This window comes from Macaca thibetana, chromosome 16 (assembly GCF_024542745.1).
Source record: "Macaca thibetana thibetana isolate TM-01 chromosome 16, ASM2454274v1, whole genome shotgun sequence".
In the NCBI taxonomy this organism is placed as follows: Eukaryota; Metazoa; Chordata; class Mammalia; order Primates; family Cercopithecidae; genus Macaca; species Macaca thibetana.
This window is the reverse complement of record NC_065593.1, coordinates 4249545-4271362: the sequence shown is the minus strand read 5'-3', so window position 1 is coordinate 4271362 and position 21818 is coordinate 4249545. Positions and strand designations below refer to the sequence as shown.

At 51.7% G+C, this 21818-nt stretch overlaps 1 protein-coding gene across 4 annotated transcripts in view; it reads left to right on the top strand.

Moving 5' to 3' along the window:
* The window catches only part of MPRIP (myosin phosphatase Rho interacting protein), a 144765-nt gene that overhangs the window by 66344 nt on the left and 56603 nt on the right, over window positions 1-21818 (top strand). For all 4 annotated transcript variants that reach the window (XM_050763379.1, XM_050763377.1, XM_050763380.1 and 1 more), the window contains exon 4: window positions 18493-18644. In XM_050763379.1, coding sequence (XP_050619336.1) covers window positions 18493-18644 — 152 coding nt within the window. The remainder of the gene's footprint in view (window positions 1-18492; window positions 18645-21818) is intronic.

Genomic DNA, 21818 nt, shown 5'->3' with positions numbered 1-21818 from the left:
AGACAGACAGCCATTGGAGCCAAGCCTCTGGCATCAAATACAGATCAAGGTCTCACTTTGAGGCAGTGGTTCCCAGCTTTGATTGAACATTAAAATCACTAGAGAAGCTTTTAAGAATTCTTATGCCCCAGCCTTACGTCTGAGAATTTAAATCCTAGTCTCTGGGCATAGAACGTCTATTTTGAAATCTTCCCAGGTGATTCCATTATTCAGCAAAAGTTTGGAACCATTGCTTTAGGCTCTAAAACCTTCCATTTTAAGCCAGCTGGCCTTCTTCTCTAGCCTCTAGAGAGGTCTGGGCTCCCTGAAGCTGCTTCTCCCTGCTTTAGTTCCCTTAGGGGTAACTGGGAGGGTGCTGGGGATGGGGCTGGGTTAATGTTGTGGACCTCACAGCTGCGTTGCTTTCAGTCTCACTGCAGCAAACAGCAGTTTGCTTTCTTTAGATCTGCGTGGCAGGCCTTTGGGCAGAAAAGGCAGTTATACCATGTGGCATGGCAGTGCCCTCTCCCTCTCAGGCTCAGGCAGACTTGGAGACCAGGCGAGCTGGGACACAGGAAGCTCCATCCGAGGCCACCAGCGGCAGCACTCCACCTGCCTGTGTGCCAGCGCTGCCTCTTCTCCAGCGCAACTTCTCCCGCTGGCCCTGGTGCGCAGATTTCTGAAAGCCATCAGACAGGCTAAGGAGCCCCCTTCTCTCCCTTTCCTTCTGTGTTGTCTCCTTACCCTTGCCACTTTGTTCCCCTCCCTTCTTATCCAGACATGCCTTGGAAAGGTCTCAAAAACTCATGCCAAAGGTATAAAATATTCAATCGATATCTGTTCTGCCCACTGCTGAGCTCGTGGGTATATAGGGCACTGTTGCAGGTTCTTCTCTGAGAATTCACCAGAGGGACTTCCAGACAGTGGTGTAAAAAGGAATGTGCACTTTTGCAGTGGAATAGAGTCTGCAAGCCTAGAGGCCAGAGGAGCCATGCATAGGCTCTGTGTGCAAGGTGGCAGGAGCCACTATTGCACACAGTGACAAGGAACAGGCAGACAAGGGAAGGAGGCTAGAGTGATCCACGGAGGTATTAGTGTATTTAGTTGATAGAGACTTTAATAAAGATACATAAGGATACAGAGAGAAGTGTTTATAGATATGTGTTATGCCCAGGTTATATACACCTCTGTTTCCTTGTTCCTTTAGCAGAGAGGGCCTAGAATCTGTGAGACCCGCAGAGCAATGAGCACACCTGCCACCCAGATCTTGATTTTTAATGGCACTTTCCAATAAAAGTGAAGCAGGGCTTCTGAAGGAAGTGATCGATACTAGGGCTGGGGCGGGAAATATACCCCAAAGGTACATGAAGCACCTTGCAGTGCCAGGAAGTGCTTTGAGGCTGCACAGGTGCACGTGTGAATGTGAGTGTGTCAGGGGGACATGGGAGCCGGCTGAAAAGCTCCCAGGGGCCAAAGCTGGAACACTTTGAGCAACAAAATAAATACTGTAGTGTTGGATTATGGTGTAGTATGGATGTTTGTCCCCTCCAAACCTCATGTTGAAATTTGTTCCCCAGTGTTGGAAGTGGGGCCTAATTGGGAGGTGTTTGGGTCATGAGGGCAGATCTCTCATGAGTGGATCAATGCCCTGCCCTAGATGGGGGCGGCAAGTGGGTTCTTGCTCTGTTAGTTTCCTGGAGACCTGGTTGTTAAAGAGTGCCAGGCAACTTCCTTCTCACTCCCCCCCTCCTCTCTTACCATGTGATCGCTGCACACACCAGCACCCATTTGCCTTCCACCCTGAGTAAAGCAGCACAAGGCCCTCCCCAGATGAGATGTCCACCCTTGAACTTTCCAGCTATCCAGAATTGTGAGCCAAATAACCGTCTTTTTCTTTATAGATGACCCAGCTTCAGGTATTCCCTTATAGCAGAACAAAACAGACTAAGACAAATTATAATCCAAAGTATAAAATCCACAAGTCCATATTGGCATAAGGAAATGATTTAGTAAAGAAAGAAATAAATGAGAGAGAAGAAACAAAATGTCCTGTGCAGAATTTCAGGTAATTTATGCAGCTACTTAAGGAGACGGCCATAGCTCCCCATTCCGTGTTGAGTGGTGACTTCTTTCCGGAGAACACGGGTAGGGAGCAGCTCTGCAGCAGAGAAACTGACAGGCACGACACCAGCCACTCGAGGTCATCATCAACAGTGATCAGTCGTGAAGCCTTGAAAGGATGGGAGGAGAAGGAGACATCACCTCTATGGTTGTCTTCCCTTGAACACATAAGCACAGTCTAGTCATGAGAACAACATCAGACAAACCCAAATTGAGGTGCAGTCTACAGCACACCTTGTCAGGTCTGAGAAACTGGTCAGGTCAGGTTTCACAGAAGGTCTGATAAACTGTTGCAGCCAAAAGGAGCCTCAGGGGACAGGACACTTAATGTGATGTGGGGTCTTGGGTGGGATCCTGGAGCAGGAGGAGGGGACAGTAGATGCAAGCTGAGGCCACCTGAATCAAGTTGTGCTGAATGAGGTGTGAGCCTTAGTTAATAACAGGTCAGTATTGGTTTATTCATTGTAGCAAATGCACTGCACTGATGTGTAAGGTATTAATAACAGGGTAAACTGGGTGAGAGGTGTAGGAGAACTCTTCACACGCTCTGTCAACTCTTCTGTAAATCTAAATCTATTATGAAATTAAAACGTTATTTTAAAAGTTAAAAAAAAAACCCTCTAGGCACAGTGTCTGTGGGGGAGCCCTGTTCCACACGGAGTAGTACCAAAAAAAAAAAAAAAAGTACCATAGAGACTCAAAGAGAGAGGAAGCCACTGCCACTCTAGGTCAAGCTGCTAGGAAGGACCTGGAAAGGGGGTGCCAGTGGCCTTGCCCTTGAAGGACAGGGAAGACCAGCAGCCCGGCCATGAAGATCCCAGCAGGTGTCCTGAGGCAGGACTGGGGCCCCAGGTCATGAGAGGAAAGCTGGAAAGTGGGGCTCAGGTCATGATGGGAGCCTCACCAGGGGCTTTCTCCCATCTCCCCTGCAGCCTGGGCACCTGCCTACTGGCCTGTGTGTCCAGGGGGTCTCTGTTTTCTGCTTCTGCTGAGGAGGGAGACCTGGCAATGGGTGGTACCTGAGAGACTGTGCTGGGAAACAGCTGTGGAGGCTGAAACTAGCGTCCCTCTTGGGACCACACGTTCCGTTGTTGTAGGACTTATTCAGACTCTTCTGCCTGTTAAACTGAGGCAACAGGACCAAGTGGTAACTGCGGACTGACTCGGCCGTCATGAGCGGTGCCAACAGCAGGCAGTCTCCTACTTTTCTAAGTGTGACCTTTCTAAGTGTGATGTCTGGTCAGACCTGTGCGCAGGCTCCCTCGAGCGGGCCACCTTCCCCAGCACTGCGCGCTCACTCTCTGTCCCCAGGAGGCCTTTCCCACCGTATCTACTGGCTTCTTACCAAGGTCCTTTGCTACACTGTGGCATGCTACACCCACCCCGGTATTTGTTTAGCTTGCCTGACTGCTCTGGAAGGGCAGTCGTCCAGGCCAGGGTTCATCAGTTCTGTTCATTGTCACATGACGGTCATCGGCACCGCACAGAGCAGGTGCTGGGTAAATGTTAATAGTTACGAGGTGTGCGGGTTCTGCGGGCAGTGTGATCCACCTTGGGCAAGCTGCTGCGCTTTTCCAACTGGTATCCCTGTGTAGGCGATGGCAGTGATGCACCTCACGCTTGGCGGGACAGAACATGCCTGTGTGAAAGGCCTGGGTAACTGCCCTTTCTTATCTCCAGCTGAACTCTGTCTCTGCCCTCCCGCTCCTTGGGCCTAGCTCTTTCTGTCGGGATCTCCCAGGTCAAGTCTCGAGCCTTGTGCCTGGAGCCGCCTTTAAGACATCTGAATCCTCCGAACCTGGCCTCCTTGCCTCTGCATCCCACAGGTGTTCATCTCAAAGCGGCTATGTATGCCCTCTCTTCCCCTGGGATCATGAAGTCTGAGGCAGGCACCATGTCTACCTCATCACTGTGACCCCAAGCCTGATGTCCAGTAGATGCCATGGAGTTAAAGGATTTAGGGGACGGTGGCCCTGCCCTGTAGCCCCAGCCCCTCCCCAGCTGCCCCCGTCCTCTGTACGTGAAACAGCCCTGGCTCCTGCCATCTGGTCCTGCAGGGCTCACTCAGGACCCTCATCTGCATGGTTCATCGCTCCCATGAACTGAGTTCCACTTATTCCCAGCCTCCTCCCCTCTGCCCCTTTAAGGGGAGCCCAGCTCAGCGGGAGGAGGACGGCCTCCTGAGGACAGGGCTGCGACTGGGCTGTGGGTTGGTGCCACTGGATAAAGGTGTTTCAGGGCAGCCGGTGGCATTGAGGGGGAGGGAGGGAGGATGAGGCGGCCCTTAGGCTGTGCATGTACTGCATTCCCCACTAAGAGGCACACGGGCCTTGGGAGAGGCTAGGCATTTCTGCTGGTGACACAGCCAACTCACGCTGTCCTTTCTTCCTGGCCACAGGAGGCCAGTGAGGCGTCCTCAGCCCTGGGCTGTCTCCCAGCAGCCCTCCCAGCTCAGATACCTGGGATGGAACTTGGGGTCTCACTAGCTCCCATGAGCTTTGGGAGCTGTCCACTTGGGGACTCCCCAGGGTTGGGGCTGGAACTGTTTCATGCCCTGGGGGGTGGCAACTTGGGGCTGCCCTTGCAGACGGCTCCTGGCCCTGTCCTGCAGTCTCTTCCACTGATTGGTATCCCTGCCTGCTCTCCCCATCTGAGTCCATCACTAGCGGTATAGCCCTAAAGAGTTTGTTTTCTATGAAGACAGGGACAGAAGTGCCAGAGAAAGGTAGCTGGGGTATAGGTCAGGTACAGAATTTTTTAAAAGAAATTTGCCAGTACCTATTCTCATCCTGGCAACCACCATTCTACTCTGTACGAATTTGACTACTTTGGGTGCCTCACATAAGTGGAATCATACAGTATCTGTCCTTTTGTGACTGGCTTGTTGCACTTAGCATGTTTTTGAGATTCATCCGTAGTATAGCACATACCAGAATTTCATTCCTTTTTATGACTGATTTAAATGGCAGTTTATGTACATACTACATTTTGTTTATTCATCTATCTATTAGTGGACACTGGAGTTGCTTCCACTTCTTGGCTATTGTGAATAATGCTACTATGAAACGCGAGTGTACAAATATCTGTTCGATTCCCTGTGTTCAGTTCCTCTGGGTATATACCTACAAGTGGAATTGCTGGATGAAACAGCAGATCTATAAAGTCCAGTTTAATTTTTTGAAGAAGCTCCATACTGCTTTCCAGAGTGGCTGCGCCACAGTTCCAGTTACTCCATGACCTCACCAACTCTGACAGTTTTCTGTTTTTTAACTTATCTCTACCCTAGTGAGTGTGAACTAGCATCTTATTGTGGATGATTTGGTTTGCATTTTCTTTTGTTTTCTTTTTTTCTTAAGAGACAGGGTCTCACTCTGTTGCCCAGGCTGGAGTGCAGTGGTGCCATCACAGCTCACTGCAGCCTTGAACTCCTGGGCTCAAGGGATCCTCCCTGCTCCTGAGTAGCTGGGACTGCAGGAGTATACCACCACACCTGGCTATTTTTTAATTTTTATTTTTAGAGATGAGGTCTCACTATCTTGGCCAGGTTGGGCTCGAACTTCTGGCCCCAAGCAATCCTCCTGCTTTGGCCTTCTGAAGTGCTAGGTGACTTTCATTTTCTAAAGACTAATGATGTCAGGCACCTTTTTATGTGTGTCTTGGCCATTTGTATATCTTCTTTGGAGAACTGTATATTCACATCCTTTGTCTATTTTTAATTGTCTTTTGTTGTTGAGTTTTAGGAGCTCTTTATTCTAGATACTAATACTTTATCAGATACATGATTTGCAAGTATTCCCTTTCCTTCCCTAGGTTGCCTTTTCACTCTTTTGGTAGTGTCCTTAGATGTACAAAGGTTTTTAATTTTGATGAAGTCTAGTTTATCTTTTTTTTTTTTCTTTTGTTGCTTATGCTTTTGGCGTCATATCCAAGAAATGGTTGCTAAGTGCAGTGTTACTGGGCTTTTTTTCCTTGGTCTTCTATGCCTTTTATAGCTTTTGTTCTTGCATTGAGGTATCTGCTCCATTTCAGGTTCATTGTTGCATATGGTGTAGCGTCACCCTTGGTTGGTGGATCCTGCTAGCTGACCATTGTGGTGAGTGAGGGAGTTGAAAAGCTGTTCTTCCCAAGTTCCCAAGCCTCTCCCACCCTCTTCCCATCTACCCCCACACCAGTTTTAGGAGGAAGGTGGGCCTTCGCTGGGTGAGGGCTCCCAAGGGAAGCTCCTTTGGCAGAGGGCCCTTGACCACTTGGCGGGGGCCCTGGTATCTTGCTGCCCAGGCAGCGGCCGGAGCCAGCAGGCCAGCCTGGCACAGCAGGTGTGAGGAGGAACTTCCTGGTCTTGGCAGCAAGTGAAAAGGGTCCTTGTTTTCTTATTTTCTGCCTTAAAAAAAAAGTAGTTTAGTGGTTCTAACTACGCCCCTGGGAAAGCCCTGAACAGGTCATTTCCTCAGCATCCCACAAAGTCCCTTCTAGCAGAAGGCCCAGCCCATGCACTGCAGCATCAAGGCTGGGGCGAGGCCCACACTGCACTGTTGCTGCTGGCATTAGGAGATGCTGCGCATCTTGGAGGCCCCTCCTGCTAATCCATGAATGCCTCAGAAAGCCCACACTGTCTCTAGGGCCAGAGCTGAATCTTAAAAGAGGGCCTACTTGGGATGGGAGCAGTAGCTCTGCCTCTGCGGTGACACCCACTGTCACATCCCAGTAGAGGGAAAGAAAGGTAGGGCCTCGGGATTTTGGCCCTGGCTGCATGGTTCCTGCTTCCTCTGTGGTGGAGGCGGCATGTTGTGGTGGGCTAGGAGTTAGGAAACCTGGGCCTCAGTTTCCATGTCCAGACATTAGGGGAGAGAAGGGGTGTAGAGAACCTTCCAGGCCTGTGTTGGTAGGGAGGCGAGCTCTCTCTCCTCATGGAGCCTTGAAGGCCTATTGAAAGGCCTGGCCTGCTTGGTGCTGAGCCCATGGTTTCTCCCTGTTATCTGTGCAGTGTTCGGTTTTGTTTTGTTTGAAGTGTACAAGCCATTGTCTTTTAGGATATTCACATGGTTATACAACCACCAACACAATCTGATTTCAGAGCATTTTTCATCAACCCCCAAAGAAACCCTGCATCCCTTAGCTGCCTCCTCCACTCCTCCCCTCTTGCTTCCCATCTTTATCGATTGGCCTGTCGTGGACGTTTCGTGTAAATGGAGTCATGCAGCATCATCTCCACAACTTTACCGTCTGCTGATTGCAGCAGAGTCCTTGGCCCAAGGCTGGAGTGGTGGCTTCAGACCAACACCATGGCCTTGGTGGCCTAGGTGTTGTTCATGGGAAGGCCATTCCTCAGGGGCCTGCATCTCTTTCCAGACAGCTTGTCCACCTCATGCCCTGCAGAGCCTGTCACTGTCTGGTCTTTGCACACATATCATCCTGTTAACCCTTAATGAATATGGGATTTTGGTAAAGTTGATGGTTTCTATTTTATTTTATTTTATTTTTAGTTTAGTTTAGTTGAGCAGTGTAGTGTAGTGTAGTGTAGTTTAGTTTAGTTTAGTTTAGTTTAGTTTAGTGAGATAGAGTCTCGCTCTGTCGCCCAGGCTGGAGTGCAGTGGCGCAATCTCGGCTCACTGCAAGCTCCACCTCCTGGGTTCACGCCATTCTCCTGCCTCAGCCTCCCGAGTAGCTGGGACTACAGGCACCCGCCACCAAGCCAGGCTAATTTTTTTTGTATTTTTTTAGTAGAGACGGGGTTTCACGGTGTTAACCAGGATAGTCTCGATCTCCTGACCTCATGATCCGCCCACCTCAGCCTCCCAAAGTGCTGGGATTACAGGTGTGAGCCACCGCGCCCAGCAATGGTTTCTGTTTTATAAATAAAACATATCTATTACATGTATAAGTAAATCTATAATATAAATCTAGCAGGGTTGGCTTGTTTCATTGTTCAGAAATGTTTACTGAAGCACATATTGGAAGGTGCTGACCTAGGTGTATAGAGTAAATAAATACAAGGAGTTTTATCAAGCACCTTACAGCTTAGTGTACAGAGCAGTTGGGCAGACCTGTGAATGGGCCATGGCCTCTGCACAGGGGCTCCCTTCAGGGAGCACAGAACAACGATCCAGGAGGGGAGATGTGTCAGGCAGGCCTCTCCGGCAGGGCAGTGATAAAGGAGGCTGTCCTGTGCAGTGGGTAACCGTGGGTCTCCCAGGTCAGCAAGCAGGTCCAGTAGGCAAGGTGGGGCAATTGGTGCAGGGAGCAGAGCTTGGGCTGGGAGCTGTTGGAGCAGTCGAGTCTGGGGATGGCCTGGCCAGATCTGGGTTCATGAAGAATGGTTCTGGGGCTGTTCCTATTGAACTATTCTGAGGCTCCGAGTGCTGCTATGCCTAGGAGGGTAGAACCCGTGGGCCTCTTCACTGTGTACTAGATGTTCCCAGCTGGCCGCATCTGGCCAAGCCTCCCATGGAACTCCCAGAATCACAGGTCTGAGGCCTCCCTCCTGCCAGTCCCCAGTCTGTATTGGTGGGCAGTGGGAAAGGGCCTGCCCTGCGTGCATCTGCAGCTGGGGAGAGGGGTCAGAAATGTTTTGCAGGTAGCGTCAGGGGCCAGGTGCTGTCGGCCTGGGGCTCAGCAGAGGGGCAGACCCTGCTCTCCCCTGGATTGTGGCCTGGGAAACCGGCATCTGGTGCTCCCCAGGGCTCCAAGGCAAGAGCCAGAGAGGCACAGGGAGAATCTGTGAGGTACTCAACTGCCTTTGGATTGACCCCTCGGCTTGGTCCATTGTTTTCAAGAGCCCTCATCATCCATCTTAGCACAAGTAGCTGGCCGTGGTCTTTGAGTAGAGGACGTGCCCCCTCCCCTTGCAGGAGATGGTGGCCCATGATGCCCAGAGCTCCTCAGTCCACTGAGCCCTGCCTCTCTTGCCCTAGGGTAGGAGACGGAACATGCCTGACACTGTTCTCCCTCCTTCCCAAGCATTCAGGGAAAGTTGTTGAATACATCGTCTTCTGACCACCACCCTTGCCTGGTAGGAGAGTGATGATGTGCACTGAGAAGCAACGGGGGACAGCACGGGTATGCCAGCCTGAGCCTGAGCCTGAGCCCGAGTCCGAGTCCCGCTTCAGCTGTGCAGTATCGTTTGTAGTCTTGTGACAGAAGGGGGTAGATTATCACCCCAAAGGGAAATCTCTAGGCGAAAACATTAGGCCACTCCTCATTCCCCTCTCCTAGTCCCTGGCAACCACTCCTCTGCTTTTTCTCTATGGGTTGGCCTTTTCTGAACATTTCACCAAGATGGAATCACACAGTATGTGTACTTTTGTGACTGGATTCATTCACTTAGTGTGATGTTTCCAGAGTTTGCTCATGTTGGAGCATGTGTCAGGATTTCATTCTTTTTATGGCTGAATAAAATAATATTCCATTATATGAATATTGCATGTTGTCTGTCCATTCGTCCACTGATGGACATTTGGGCTGTTTCCACCTTTTGGCTATCACGAATTATGCTGCTACAATATGATTTGTGTACACATTCGAGTACCTGTCTTCTGTTCTTTTGAGTGTATATCCAGTAATCAACTTGTTGGGTCATATGGAAACGCTTTGTAAATTTTTGAGGAACTACTGAAGTTTTCCACAATAGCTACACCATTTTACAATCAAAATGAGACCTATGTTTACCACCATTTTACGTTAGGGAAACTGAGGCTCACAGTTTGTGACTTGCCCAGAATTACAGAGCTAGTGAGTGTGGAGCTAGGACTTGACTCCGAGGGTAGGCTCTTCTTGGCTAGAGAACTCTGAAAGCAGGGAGCTCAGAGTCTACCTTAGATCTCAGAACTTCTACGGAGGGAAACAGCTGGGAGAGCAGTGGTTTGTGGCTCCAGCTCTCCCTCCTGTCCTGGACTGATGGAAGCCCCATGAGCTGGTCTCCCTTGCCTGTGCCGTAGGTCCAACCTAGGTAGCCCTGGCTGGCCAAAGCTGCCTAGGGTCCTGGGAGTCTCACAGGGGCTGTGTGGCTGGCCCAGGTCATGGAGTTGTCTCCCTGCCCTTCTTGCTGTAGCCAAACTGCTTCTAGGGGCCTGATCTAACAAATCACAAGCCTGTCTTTTGAGGAGGTGCTGGTGACCACCCCAAAGGCCACAGGTGTAGAATGGGCATCCAACTCTTGGCCCAGAGTCCCTCTGAGGCTGCGGGACCCTCTCTGGGGTTCGCCAGGTTGTAGCATGCAGGTTTCATGTGAGACACCTGAAGGGTGGGGAAGGATGCAGAATCATGGCTGCCTTCCCAAGGAGATGATATGACCGGGAATCAGACCTGACACCTGAGGACATTGGGATGTTGGGATGAGGGCTCAGCCCAGCCTAGGGGCTGTTCCATGCAGCCCCAGGAGGCTACAATGTGGAGGATGATTGTGGAACTGCCCTTTGAACCATGAGGACTGTGGAATACACCAGGACTGGCAGTGATGACTGGGAAGGGGGAAGGGAGTTCTGCCCAGCAGGTACCTGCTACGACCTTTTGTCAGTCCCTAGGCGTGGTTGGCCTAACGCTTCTCCGAGTGTGGCACAGAGGCCAGGCAGAGGCTTTGCTTACTCCGAGTCTGCGTGGGATCATGACCCCCTTTCTGCGGCTCTGTCCAGTTTCCTCAGAGGACTTGGGCTTTGGGGATATCTCTCTGTGGAGAGTGCTGCACACTGGAGAGGTCTGCAGCCCCGGAGGGACTTTGGGTCAAGAGTTAAGTGCCCTTTCTACACCTGATGGCCTTTGGGGTGGTCACCAGTACCTTCTCAAAAGAGAGGGGCTTGTGATTTGTTAGATCAGGCTCCTAGAAGCAGTTTGGCTGCAGCAAGAAGAGCTGAGAGACCACCTTTGACCTGGACCAGCCACGCAGCCCCCATGAGCACCGCTCCTGTGTTGTGCCTCCCAGGATGTGGGTTCCGGGGGCACCTAGGGACTCAGCTGGTGCTCCCCAAGGGCTGTGTTCCTTCCTGAGAAAACTATGGAGCCAACCTCCTGATTCCAAAGAAACCAGGGACTTCTCCTTAGACCTGGCTCGAGCAGCCAGACCAAGTATGCAGCACAGCCCACCAGCCCAAGGGAAGAGGGAGTTGGTGTTCCTGCCTGCGCGCTGCCTTATCAGGCCATAGCTCAGTGAAGGGCCAGGCTGAAGGCAGGGGCCGGGCTGGGCAAGTCTCCACGTGGTCCAGGCTGGGTGGCCCTGCCTACAGTTTCTCCGATAAACTTAGGCATGACCTTGTGCAAACAATTGCAAAGTCCAGGGAGGAAAGATGCCAAGGAGAGAGGTGCAAGGACCAGACTTGTTCTGGGTGGCACCATGGAGCGCCACGTCCTGTAACCACTTGGAGCCCCAGCTTGTACATCTGAAAGTCAGAACAGTGATATCCCTGCCTCCTGAAGCTGTCATCAGTACCTGTAGCTACTCAGGGCCCGGCCACAGTGAGCACCCGGGAAATGGTGGATGCACTTCCGACTTCTGCTGCAAGGCAATTCCCCGTGTCCTCCCTGGAATGTGCTAAGCCACCTGTCCCTGCCAGAGTGCAGATGAGCGAGTTGACCACTCAGCACCAAAGTTTGCAGGCAAAGCTTTTCATACTCCTTAAATGGGTCACAGTGCATATGAAAAAATAATAAATACGTGCACGTGGTAGAAATACTGACTCACCGTTGTCCATGTCATGTGCGTGTGTGCACTTGTGTGTGTGCTCATCATGGTATGAATGCGGTATTCCTTGTGGGCCTTGGTTGGATGAGTTTGTGAAACATGCTGTCTCAGGACCTCAGGTGTGGGGGGAGTCAGGTTTCACCTTGAAATCCCCTTTCTGACCTTGAGATTTTGGGAGTAATTCTTTGCCCTGGTGGAGAGCCTTTGTTTCTTTTTTTTTTTTTTTTTTTTTTTTTTTTTTTTTTTTTTTTTTTTTTTTTTTGAGATGGAGTCTCACGCTGTTTCCCAGGCTGGAGTGCAGTGGCGCGATCTCAGCTCACTGCAAGCTCCGCCTCCCGGGTTCCTGCCATTCTCCTGCCTCAGCCTCCTGAGTAGCTGGGACTACAGGCGCCCGCCACCGCGCCCGGCTAATTTTTTGTATTTTTAGTAGAGACGGGGTTTCACTGTGGTCTCCATCTCCTGACCTTGTGATCCGCCCGCCTCGGCCTCCCAAAGTGCTGGGATTACAGGCTTGAGCCACCGCGCCCGGCCGAGCCTTTGTTTCTTGAGTCTCTGTTTTCCAGTCTGAATGAGGGATTAAGGGATAAAGGGAAGACTCCCACCCAGGTCTCACGTGTAACTGGTTCTGTAACAGCAGCTGCCTGGAAGGAAGGGCCTCCTGACGGTAACGCCAAACGGCCCCTCACCATATTTCTACTTACTTTCCTCTTGTTTCCCTCTGACTTGGAAGCTTGCCTTCCCACACTCATGGGGTCAACAAGAAGCAAAGACCGGTTTTCCCAAAAGTGCACCTGTTTGGGCCAGGGATGTGGTGGAGGGTCCCCGGTTGGAGAGGCTGCTGTAGCAGTATTATCCTAACCCAGGAAGGTTGCTCTGGCCTCTGACAGACGCCCTGGCTGCAGTGCACAGAGCTTCCAGTCTCCTGTGGGCCTGTGGACAGAGGACAGGCAGGAGGAGCACGGTGTGCTCATCTCTTTGGAGAGAAGCCTTTGTCCTGTGTCCTCCTGCCTAAACAATCTGCAACCTGTAGCACCTCTGCCCTCTTAGCTGGGGTAGGATGGAGCCTAGAAGAGGACCAGAGGCTCCTGATAGCTGGAGGGCTATGTGGGGGCTGAACCCATAACTTAGTGACATAGCAGAGTCAGTGACCTACAGAGGGCCATCTCTTTTTCGGAAAATAAATCAAGCAAAACTAGGTGAAGCTCGGCCTCCTAGGAAACCTGGATTCCTGACCTCTGGAGTTACAGAATTAGGGCAGGGAGCTCATCAGAGCTGCTTTGCTGACAGCGTTAGAGCTGAGGCATTCCTTCTGGCTGGATTTGGGTTACAGCCTAGATATTTGCCCTTACTCTCACAGCACAAGGTTCAGGCCTACCCAGACATAGATGGTTGTGTCCTGCCCCCTAGGCAGAGGCAGGGGAGGGGAGAGGTGCTGGCTGAGGGGCTCCCAGGAGCCATTGGTTGAGTCTGCTCCAGTCTTGTAAGCCCTGGAAATGCTACTGAGTGTAGAGCAGCAAGGGGACCAGCTCTGGAACCAGAGTGCCTGGGTTTGAATCCCAGCATGGCTGCTTCGTAGCATTGTGGCCTTAGATCTAAATTACAGCCCTGCATTGTTTAATGACAGGCACACATCCTGAGAAATGCATCCTTAGGCAGTTTGGTCCTTGTGTAAATATTCTAGAGTACGCTAACACAAAGTTAGACAGTATAGCTTACTGCACAACTAGGCTTTGTGGTAGAGCCTATTGCTTCGAAGCCATAAACCTGTACGCATGTACTGTAATATCGCAGGCAGTTATAACACAGTGGCAAGTATTTATGTATCCAAACCTAGCAAAACATAGAGGGCCCTGTTGACTAACACCGTTGTGCAGTGCATGACTGCACTTAGCTTCTTAGCAGTGTGCTTCCTTGTCTGTTGAATGTGGGGTGACAGTATTGCCTGCCTCATAGTGTGTTCGGAATGTTCAGTGAGAGGACGCAGGGGAAGAGTTTGCAGCAGTGCCTGGTATTCAAGGGCATGGGCGCAAACGTGAGCAGCATTGCGCCCTGCGCCTGTGCTGGTGCTGTCGTTGCTGCTTCCCCCATCGGCAGCAGGGAGAGGGGAAACGCTGCGCTACTGAGACTTGGAGGGAGCTGTTTTCTTTTTCCTTTTTTTTTTTAAGTTCAGGGGTACAAGTGCAGGTTTGTTACATAGGTAAACTTGTGTCATGGAAGTTTGTTGTACAGATTATTTTGTCACCCAGATATTAAGCCTAATACCCATTAGTTACTTTTCCTGATCTTCTCCCTCTTCCCACCCTCAACCCTCTGAAAGTCCCCAGTGTGTGTTGTTTCCCTCCATGTGTCTATGTGTTCTCATCATTTAGCTCCCACTTATAAGTGACAGCATGTGCTATGTTTTCTGTTCCTGTGTTCGTTTGCTAAAGATAGAGGCCTCCAGCTCCATCCATGTCCCTGCAAAGGATATTATCTTCTTTTTTATGGCTACGTAGTATTCCATGGTGTATATGTATATATCACATTTTCTTTCCCTGGTCTGTATCATTGATGGGCATTTAAGTTGATTCCATGTCTTTGCTATTGTGAATAGTGCTACAATGAGCATACATAGGAATGTGTCTTTATAATAGAATGACTTATATTCCTTTGGGTATATACCCAGTAATGAGATTGCTGGGTCAAATGGTATTTCTGTTTTTAGGTCTTTGAGGAATTGCCACACAATCTTCCATAGTGGCTGAACTAATTTTTACTCCCACAGCAATGCATAAGCGTTCCTTTCTCTCCACAATCGAAGGGAGCTATTTTCATAGCAGGTCCTCGGACCTGGACCTGTCTTCCAAGAGTGCTGGTTAGAAGCAGTACATAAATACAATTTGAAAAGTTAGTCCCAGACCTTCACACAGTGGTGGTGGGAATGTGAAATGGTACAGCCACTTTGGGAAATAGTCTGACCCAGCACTTCTGCTCCTGGGTACACACCCGAGAGAAATGAGAGCACACGAACACTGTACAGGAATGTGCATAGCAGCACTATACACAGTAGCCAAAAAATGGAAACAGTCCAAACGTCCATCAACAGATGAATGGATAAACAAAATGCAATATAGCCACACAATGGAACGTTTTTCAGCTGTAAAAAGGATTGAAAGACTGACACATGCTGCAATGCAGAGGAACCTTGAAAATACGCTAAATCCTTGAAAATATGCTAAATGGAAACCAGATTTTTCCATGTATGCAAGGTATCCAGAAGAGATACATCCACAGAGGCAGGAAGCAGGTTAGCAGTTGTTGAGGTGGGGGCAGGTGTCAAAGGGAAGTGACTACGAATGCTCCAAGGCTTTTCAAGGGGAGATGGAAATGTTCTGCACTTAACTGCTGTACAGCTCTGTGAACATGATGCTAAAAGCCATTGAACTGTACACGTCAGGTAAATTGTATGTAAATTATATCTCAATAAAGCCGTTGTTAAAAAGAAAAGCTAGGCCAGGGGTGGTGGCTTCACGCCTGTAATGCCAGCACTGTGGGAGGCTGAAGCAGGCGGATCAGTTGATGTCAGGAGTTCGAGACCAGCCTGGCCAACTTGGTGAAACCCCATCTCTACTAAAAATACAAAAATTACTATAAAATACAATACTAAAAATACAAAAATTAGCTGGGCTTGGTGGCAGCCACCTGTAGTCCCAGCTACTCGGGAGGCTGAGGCAGGAGAACCACCCCCAGGAGAATCACCCCAGGGGGTGGAGGTTGCAGTGAGCCGAGATCACACCACTGCACTCCAACCAGGGCAACAGAGCAAGACGTTCTCCAAAAAAAAAAAAAAAAAAAAAAAAAAAAACGAAAAATTAATACCAGGATTAAATAAAAATGAGATCATCTGATTAAGAGCAGGAAGTTTTTTTTCCCTCCTCCGGGGAAATAGATTGGACTCCGGAGTTAAAATTTTCCCCTCTTTGATAACTGTTATTTACCCCCATTTGCTCTCCTTTCTCTGTGCGTGATAGGGTTCAGTGATGCCCGCCTCACAGTAAGTAATATTTAAAGGGCATAAAAGAGAGTGTAACTGTGAGATTCTGACACACAGGTAGTTAATATATGCTAATTTCCTTCAGTTCTGGCCCAGCTTGGTATGTTTTTGCCTTTTATTAATGCTTCTGAAATCCTTTTTGGAAGGAGGTAGAACCCTCACTTTGCACATGAGGAAACTGAGGCCCAGAGAGGTGGAGAGGTGGTAGGCATTGCTTCATACTGAGTTGGTGAAGCTGAGACACAACCACGTTCAGCGACAGAGCAGGGGTTTCGTTGGGCTGGGGGCCAAGTGCCCAAACAGTTACTGTGTAAGAGGGAGGAGTGGGCTTCAGGGACAGTGAGCAATTTGGTGACACTGAACCCTGGAACCGTGGCCTCAGAGTGGGACCTGTGCCTCCAGGAGGCCAGTGGATGATCCCTTGAGAAGAAAACTTTGGAATTTCATTATGTTCCATCTAACGTATATCTCTATGTGTGTGTGTGCACACGCATGCACCCTCATAGTAGACTGGCAGCTCATTCAGGGCCTGCACTGTCAGCATTTTGAGACCACGGTCCCAAGGACCAGGGTGGGAGTCAAAGACCAGAGAGGAAGGGCCGCCTTAGGAAAGCCCCTCTGCCTCCACGGTTGTTCCTCTACGATGGCTTCTGGCTCACTCTGGTAACGAGTGCACTGGCCACTTTACCATTTCATGTCATCCAGTCCTCACTGTGGTCCATGGAGTTTCCTCAGTTAGCAAACGAGAGTCCACCTCAGAGAGACAAGATGCCTTGTCTAAGGAGGTGGGGGTGGGGTGTGCTTTTACATGGGGGTGTTGGGCTCAAGAGGGAAGTCAGAGCAACCCTTCATTTGTCCAGAGGGTTCAGACAGGCACCTCCACCATGCCAGGATGCCCAGGATGAGAACTTCTGTCAAATAGAGTAAAGGGGCTGGAGCTGGAGAGAGGGGATTGGGAAAGCCAGGATCCCTGCCTTGGGCAGGAAGGCCCACCTGTCCTGTGGCTGTGGCCATAGCACTCAGTGTGGGCCTCCCCAACCAGAAGGTGGCAGGGGCTTGGATCCAGCCCTCCTGGACTAACTTAAAGATGGGGTCTGAGGCTGCCTCCTCTACCCTCTCCTCCTCAAGACTTAACACCCACTCCACTGTTGGAGAGCACTGAGCTGGGCTTGAATGTGGCTCCTCCTTGTGTCCCCCCAGGGTCATTGCTGAGGCAGGATACCAACGGTGTGTGCTGAAAGGGTAAAACCACTGAAAGAGGCTTCCCTGTGAGCCCAGCCTCCATTCCACCTGCTGTGCCACCTCCATTCTGAGCTGGACCCACAGGGGATGGCTGAGTCCAGAGACCCCACAAGGAAAGGCTTCTTGGACCTGGGCATTTAACCATGGAGAAAAGAGCCAGCAGCCATGTAGGCAAGGGCTTTGCAAAGCCAGCAGTCCTAGGGTCTGACTCCTGCAGGCAGGCATCAAGGGGTGTAGAAAGAGGTGGCAAGTAGGTCAGAGGAAGTAACAGGAAGATCACAGGAGCTTGAGCTGGAGGGACGAGGAGGTTGCATCTAACTCGTATCTGAAAGAAAGAAGGTCGGGGGTGTGGAGAGTGGTTGGTCTGAACTCAGCGTGGGCACCAGACCCAGCATCCTGCTCTTCAGACCAAGCCCCCATTGACTGTCAGCGAGGAGCTTGAGGCTGGATAGTGGGAGGAACCTTCTCGACCTCTGGGTGGAAGGCAGCCCAACTGTAGGCCACCCCTCAGATGGATCAGAAGCATCTCCTGCTTCTTCAAGAATGAGAACAAGGAAATGGTGGGCTGTTGGGGGTGCTCGGTGGAAAGGCCAGCAGCTGCCCATTAGTGGGGTGGAGTCAGTGTGGAGCATGTTAAGGACAGGGGCACCCCTGGTGTAGTGGTAGCCATGGCGACCTATCTGCTCTCCCAAAGCATCCTTACCTTGGGAGAGTAAGAAAAAGGCCAGAGGGCACAGGGCTAAACAAGTTATCTCCATAAAGGTCCTCTTGCCTAGCCCTTCGCCTCAGTAGGGACTTCTTAAAGGCTTCCTTTCCTGCTTTTGGTTTTCTGTCCCTAATTTCAGTGTCTAACAGCTTTTGCTGTAAGAAAAACAGTTACCGTTTGCCATGCCAGAACTGGCGTGGCAGCCTTTGCTGGGCTCTGCACTGGCCCTGGGAAGGTGCCGTGGGCCAGGCTGCTGGGTGTGCTCCTTGGCCGCCTCTAAAGAACACACAGTGCATCCACCCCACAGCCTGCTCTCAAGGATGTGGCTTCTCTCTGGCCCCCTCGTTGCCTCTAAAAATAACCCTGCTATTTTGAAACTGCCTCCTCTGGAGCTTTTTCTTGCTTCTCTGTGGGATCAGCAGCCCTTCCGAGACCAGGATCTCGGCTGCCCCTGTCACCCCAGCTGTCCCCATCCTGTCCTCCCCTGCACATCCCCTCCAGTGCAAGTGGGATGTTGCTTTCCAAGTAGGAGGGGTATTTAGCTCGGTGTCCGCTGGAGAAGGCCAGGCCTGTCCCCGTCCTCCCTGGGATGGGCGCAAAGGAAGAGGATCTGGGGCTGGGGCGAGGGAGAGCACACCTGGAGGCCCCACAGGCTGTAAGGATCAGGAATGGCCTAGAGCTGTGGGACGTCTATGGCCCCGTTGGCTGGCCTCTGGGTGACTCTCTGCCGCCTTCTTGCAGCCCACGACTCTGCCTCAGGGCACCATCAACATGAACCAGTGCACAGACGTGGTGGATGGGGAGGGCCGCACGGGCCAGAAGTTCTCCCTGTGTATTCTGACGCCTGAGAAGGAGCATTTCATCCGGGCAGAGACCAAGGAGATCGTCAGTGGGTGAGTATGCTGGTGCTGTGGAACAAGGCGCCACCACCTGCTGCGGGGCCAACACCAAATGGGCCGCCTGCCCCTGTGGTGATGTCGACATTGTCTACTTCCCCACGTGTCTCTATTCTTGGGCTCTGTCTCTGTTCTCCACACTGCCATGTGCTGAGCAAAGCAGAAATCAGGACATCCGCCATTCCACCTGCAGCCTCTGGGGACCCCTCTTTGCTCTGGCCACCTTACCCTCCTCGGGCCTCCCCACCTTTGCACTCACCACACCCCCAACTCACCTGCCCCTCCACCCAGAAGGGGATCAGTCCCTGAAGCGCATGACCTGGGCACGCCTTCCCCGAGTCTGGGGTGGCTGCTCCTCCTTCCAGAGAGGGTGTGGGCTCCACCACCTATGAAAGCACCAGGTTACTGCTGTGTCCACGTGTTTCTCCCTCAGTGATGGTGGGGGTGGGAGGTGTCTCAGTCACATCCCCAGCACCTCACACCTGTGCCACTCTGCTGTCACTGCACGGATTGGTTTCTGTGAGTGGAGAGAATGGATAAGTCTTTCGCTCACCCAGGTCCCCCAAAAGTGGCGGACTGGCTCAGGTTGAGAGATCCCACAGTCCAGGGGCCTGAGCACAGTGCTCCTGAGCCCAGGGCAGCATCTGCCTTCCCAGAGCTCCCAATCTAGCAGGGGATTCTTTGCTACCCGCATGGCCTGGGCCGTGGTGAAAAGCTGTATGTGGTCCGTGCAGGTGACAGGCTCATTGGGCCTGACAGGAACTCACAAACTGGATCTCCAAGAATCCCTGTCTTGCTTAAGGCTGAGAAGGAGGCACATGAGTCTAAGAAACTCTGGGAGAAAGTAAACCTGAGGCTTGCTGGGCCAGGCTGACTGTAGCAGTACAGAGTAGAGGGAATCAGGAATATGAAGCCCTTGGGTTTGAACACACAGATGACTTGGAGCACCAGCCTTGCTTTAGCCTCTCAGCTGCAGCCTGGCCAAGCCTGGTGAGTGAGCACGGCCATAAGTCCAGGGTCACGTGGCAAGGCATCCCGGAGCCAGTGCTGGGCCTCGGGGGGAACTCTCTGCAGATGTGTGCTGTCCCCTAGAGTCCTCCTCTGGAGAGAGACAGGTTTGCATTTCTGAGCACCTGGAGCTGAGCTGGAGGAGAACTTGTGTCTCCCCCGATCTTAATCCAGAACCATATGATCAAGAATGTCAAGGGCTTCTGAAGAACCCTTATGGCACAGTCGAGGAGACCCAGGGCCTGGAGACGGGAGCCTGGCCAAGGGCACCTTCTGCACTTCCTGGCTAACACCTGTTGCTGCTATTGGCCGGGCGGGCCACAGCCGAGGCTCCCTCTGCCCAGGTGGCTTCCCTAGGAAACCCTCACCCTTTCCAGAGGAGCTGGGTCCCAGGGAGGGTGTGGGAAACAGGTGGGATGGATGGGAGTTCTGGGTCTCCAGAGCAGGCTGGGAGTGTCTGGAGCAGGGTTGGTTCTAGGACCAGCCCAGAGAGGTACGTGTTGTACCATGTGGTATTAGGAGAGGGTGATGTTTTGCATTTGGACTGCCTCCAGCAGGCAGCCTAAGTCCTGCCAGAGGTCCTCACTCCATCCCAAGCCCCTCTCCTATTTCTGCTCTCTTCTGTTGCATGTTCAGGCTTGCCATACCCATGCAGCTTGGATAGACAAGATCATTAATGGACCAAGGTACCAGGTGCATACGCCATTGGGGCCCCACATGTGGTGTCTCAGTGGCATATCCAAAGCCAGGATAAGCTACCTGAGGCTCTTCCGCTTCCCCTTGCCCTGGTTGTGAGCCATGTTAGTTTGTGTCCAACAGGCAGGTTCTCACGTGGCAGCCTATCCTGGGCCTCTTGCAACCCCTCTCATGAAAGTGGGCAGTCACTTCCTCACCTTCCCATAAGCTGGGATGCTGAGCTATGTGAGGGAGTCAGGCGTGGCCTGTGCACCCTGGGGACAAGTACTTTTGCCTCCTTCTCCTGTTGCTCCGTGTCCTGCCCTCGCTGACAGCCCCCTTCCTCTGCTCCCTCTGTTGCCCATTATAACTCCTCTTCCCAGTAACCCCATCCCTAGGCTCTGGAGCGCCACTCTGCGTCTGAGCTCTCTGATCACATCAAAGCTGGTCCCTAAGGAGGTGCAGACACTTCTGCCAGGCAGCTGGGAGCAGGGTGGATTGGGGACAGTCCTACCCAGCCTTCTTCCCAGGTCTTCTCTGCATAGCCCTGACAGCTGCGTGGGCTGCCAGGTCTCTCCTGGGCCTGGGTAGAGGAAGTTGGCAGCTCTTTCCAATTCCCACTTCCAGGATGCTGGACCACACTTTACACAGCTCTTTTAGACGAGGTGGGATTTGGGTAGGAGTTGGCAAGGAAGCTCAGCTGGGTGAAGTCTGGGCTTCCCTTCTCCCTGCCCTGCCTTTTAACCTTACCCACTCATCTGGGCTCTGCCGTCCCCATCTGGAGAGCCCCAGCACCTACCAGTCCCATATTCACACTCACCCCGCTCCTCTCTTCTTGGGGTTTGTTTTGTTAACATTTATAACACATCTGGGTGATGTTAGATGCTTCCTATTGGACTTCCTTGAGAAATCCAAGTGCAGAGGACACAGTCCATCATCTGTTCCTGGACCCTACATCTCTGTGACTCCAGCCACAGACTCCAGTCTGAACAGAGATTAAGGTGTGTAATGGGACTGAGGCCACATGGGACACCTGCTGTCCTGGCTCCTCCCGAGTCTCGGGCTTGTTGGAGCCAGCCCAGGAGAGCTCAGCAGCTCCACATAGTCAGCAGAGCACCTGCGGTGCAGCCTTCTCCCCTCCCCTCCAGGTTCCATCCTGCAAGGCCATTAGTCATTGCTGACTGATGGAACCTGGGCCAGTCTGCAGGGGCTTGGGGTACCTGGCAGGGTTCTGCAGCTCCAGCATGCTCCACACCTCAGGGAAGTTTTAAGTGCAACCTTCTGCAGGCATGGTCCCTCAGAGTGGTCAGGAGAAGTGGCCGCTGCCATGGCAGACTAGAAGGGCAAACATGTTTAACCCCATATGCCTGTGAACACCCCATGTTGTATGAGCGAGGCCCTCTCCTGGGACCTCTGCTACCAGCCAGCCTTAATGAGAAGTGTGACCAGGGAGGAGAGGGGCTCAGGACCCTCAGAAGGCCTGCCTGT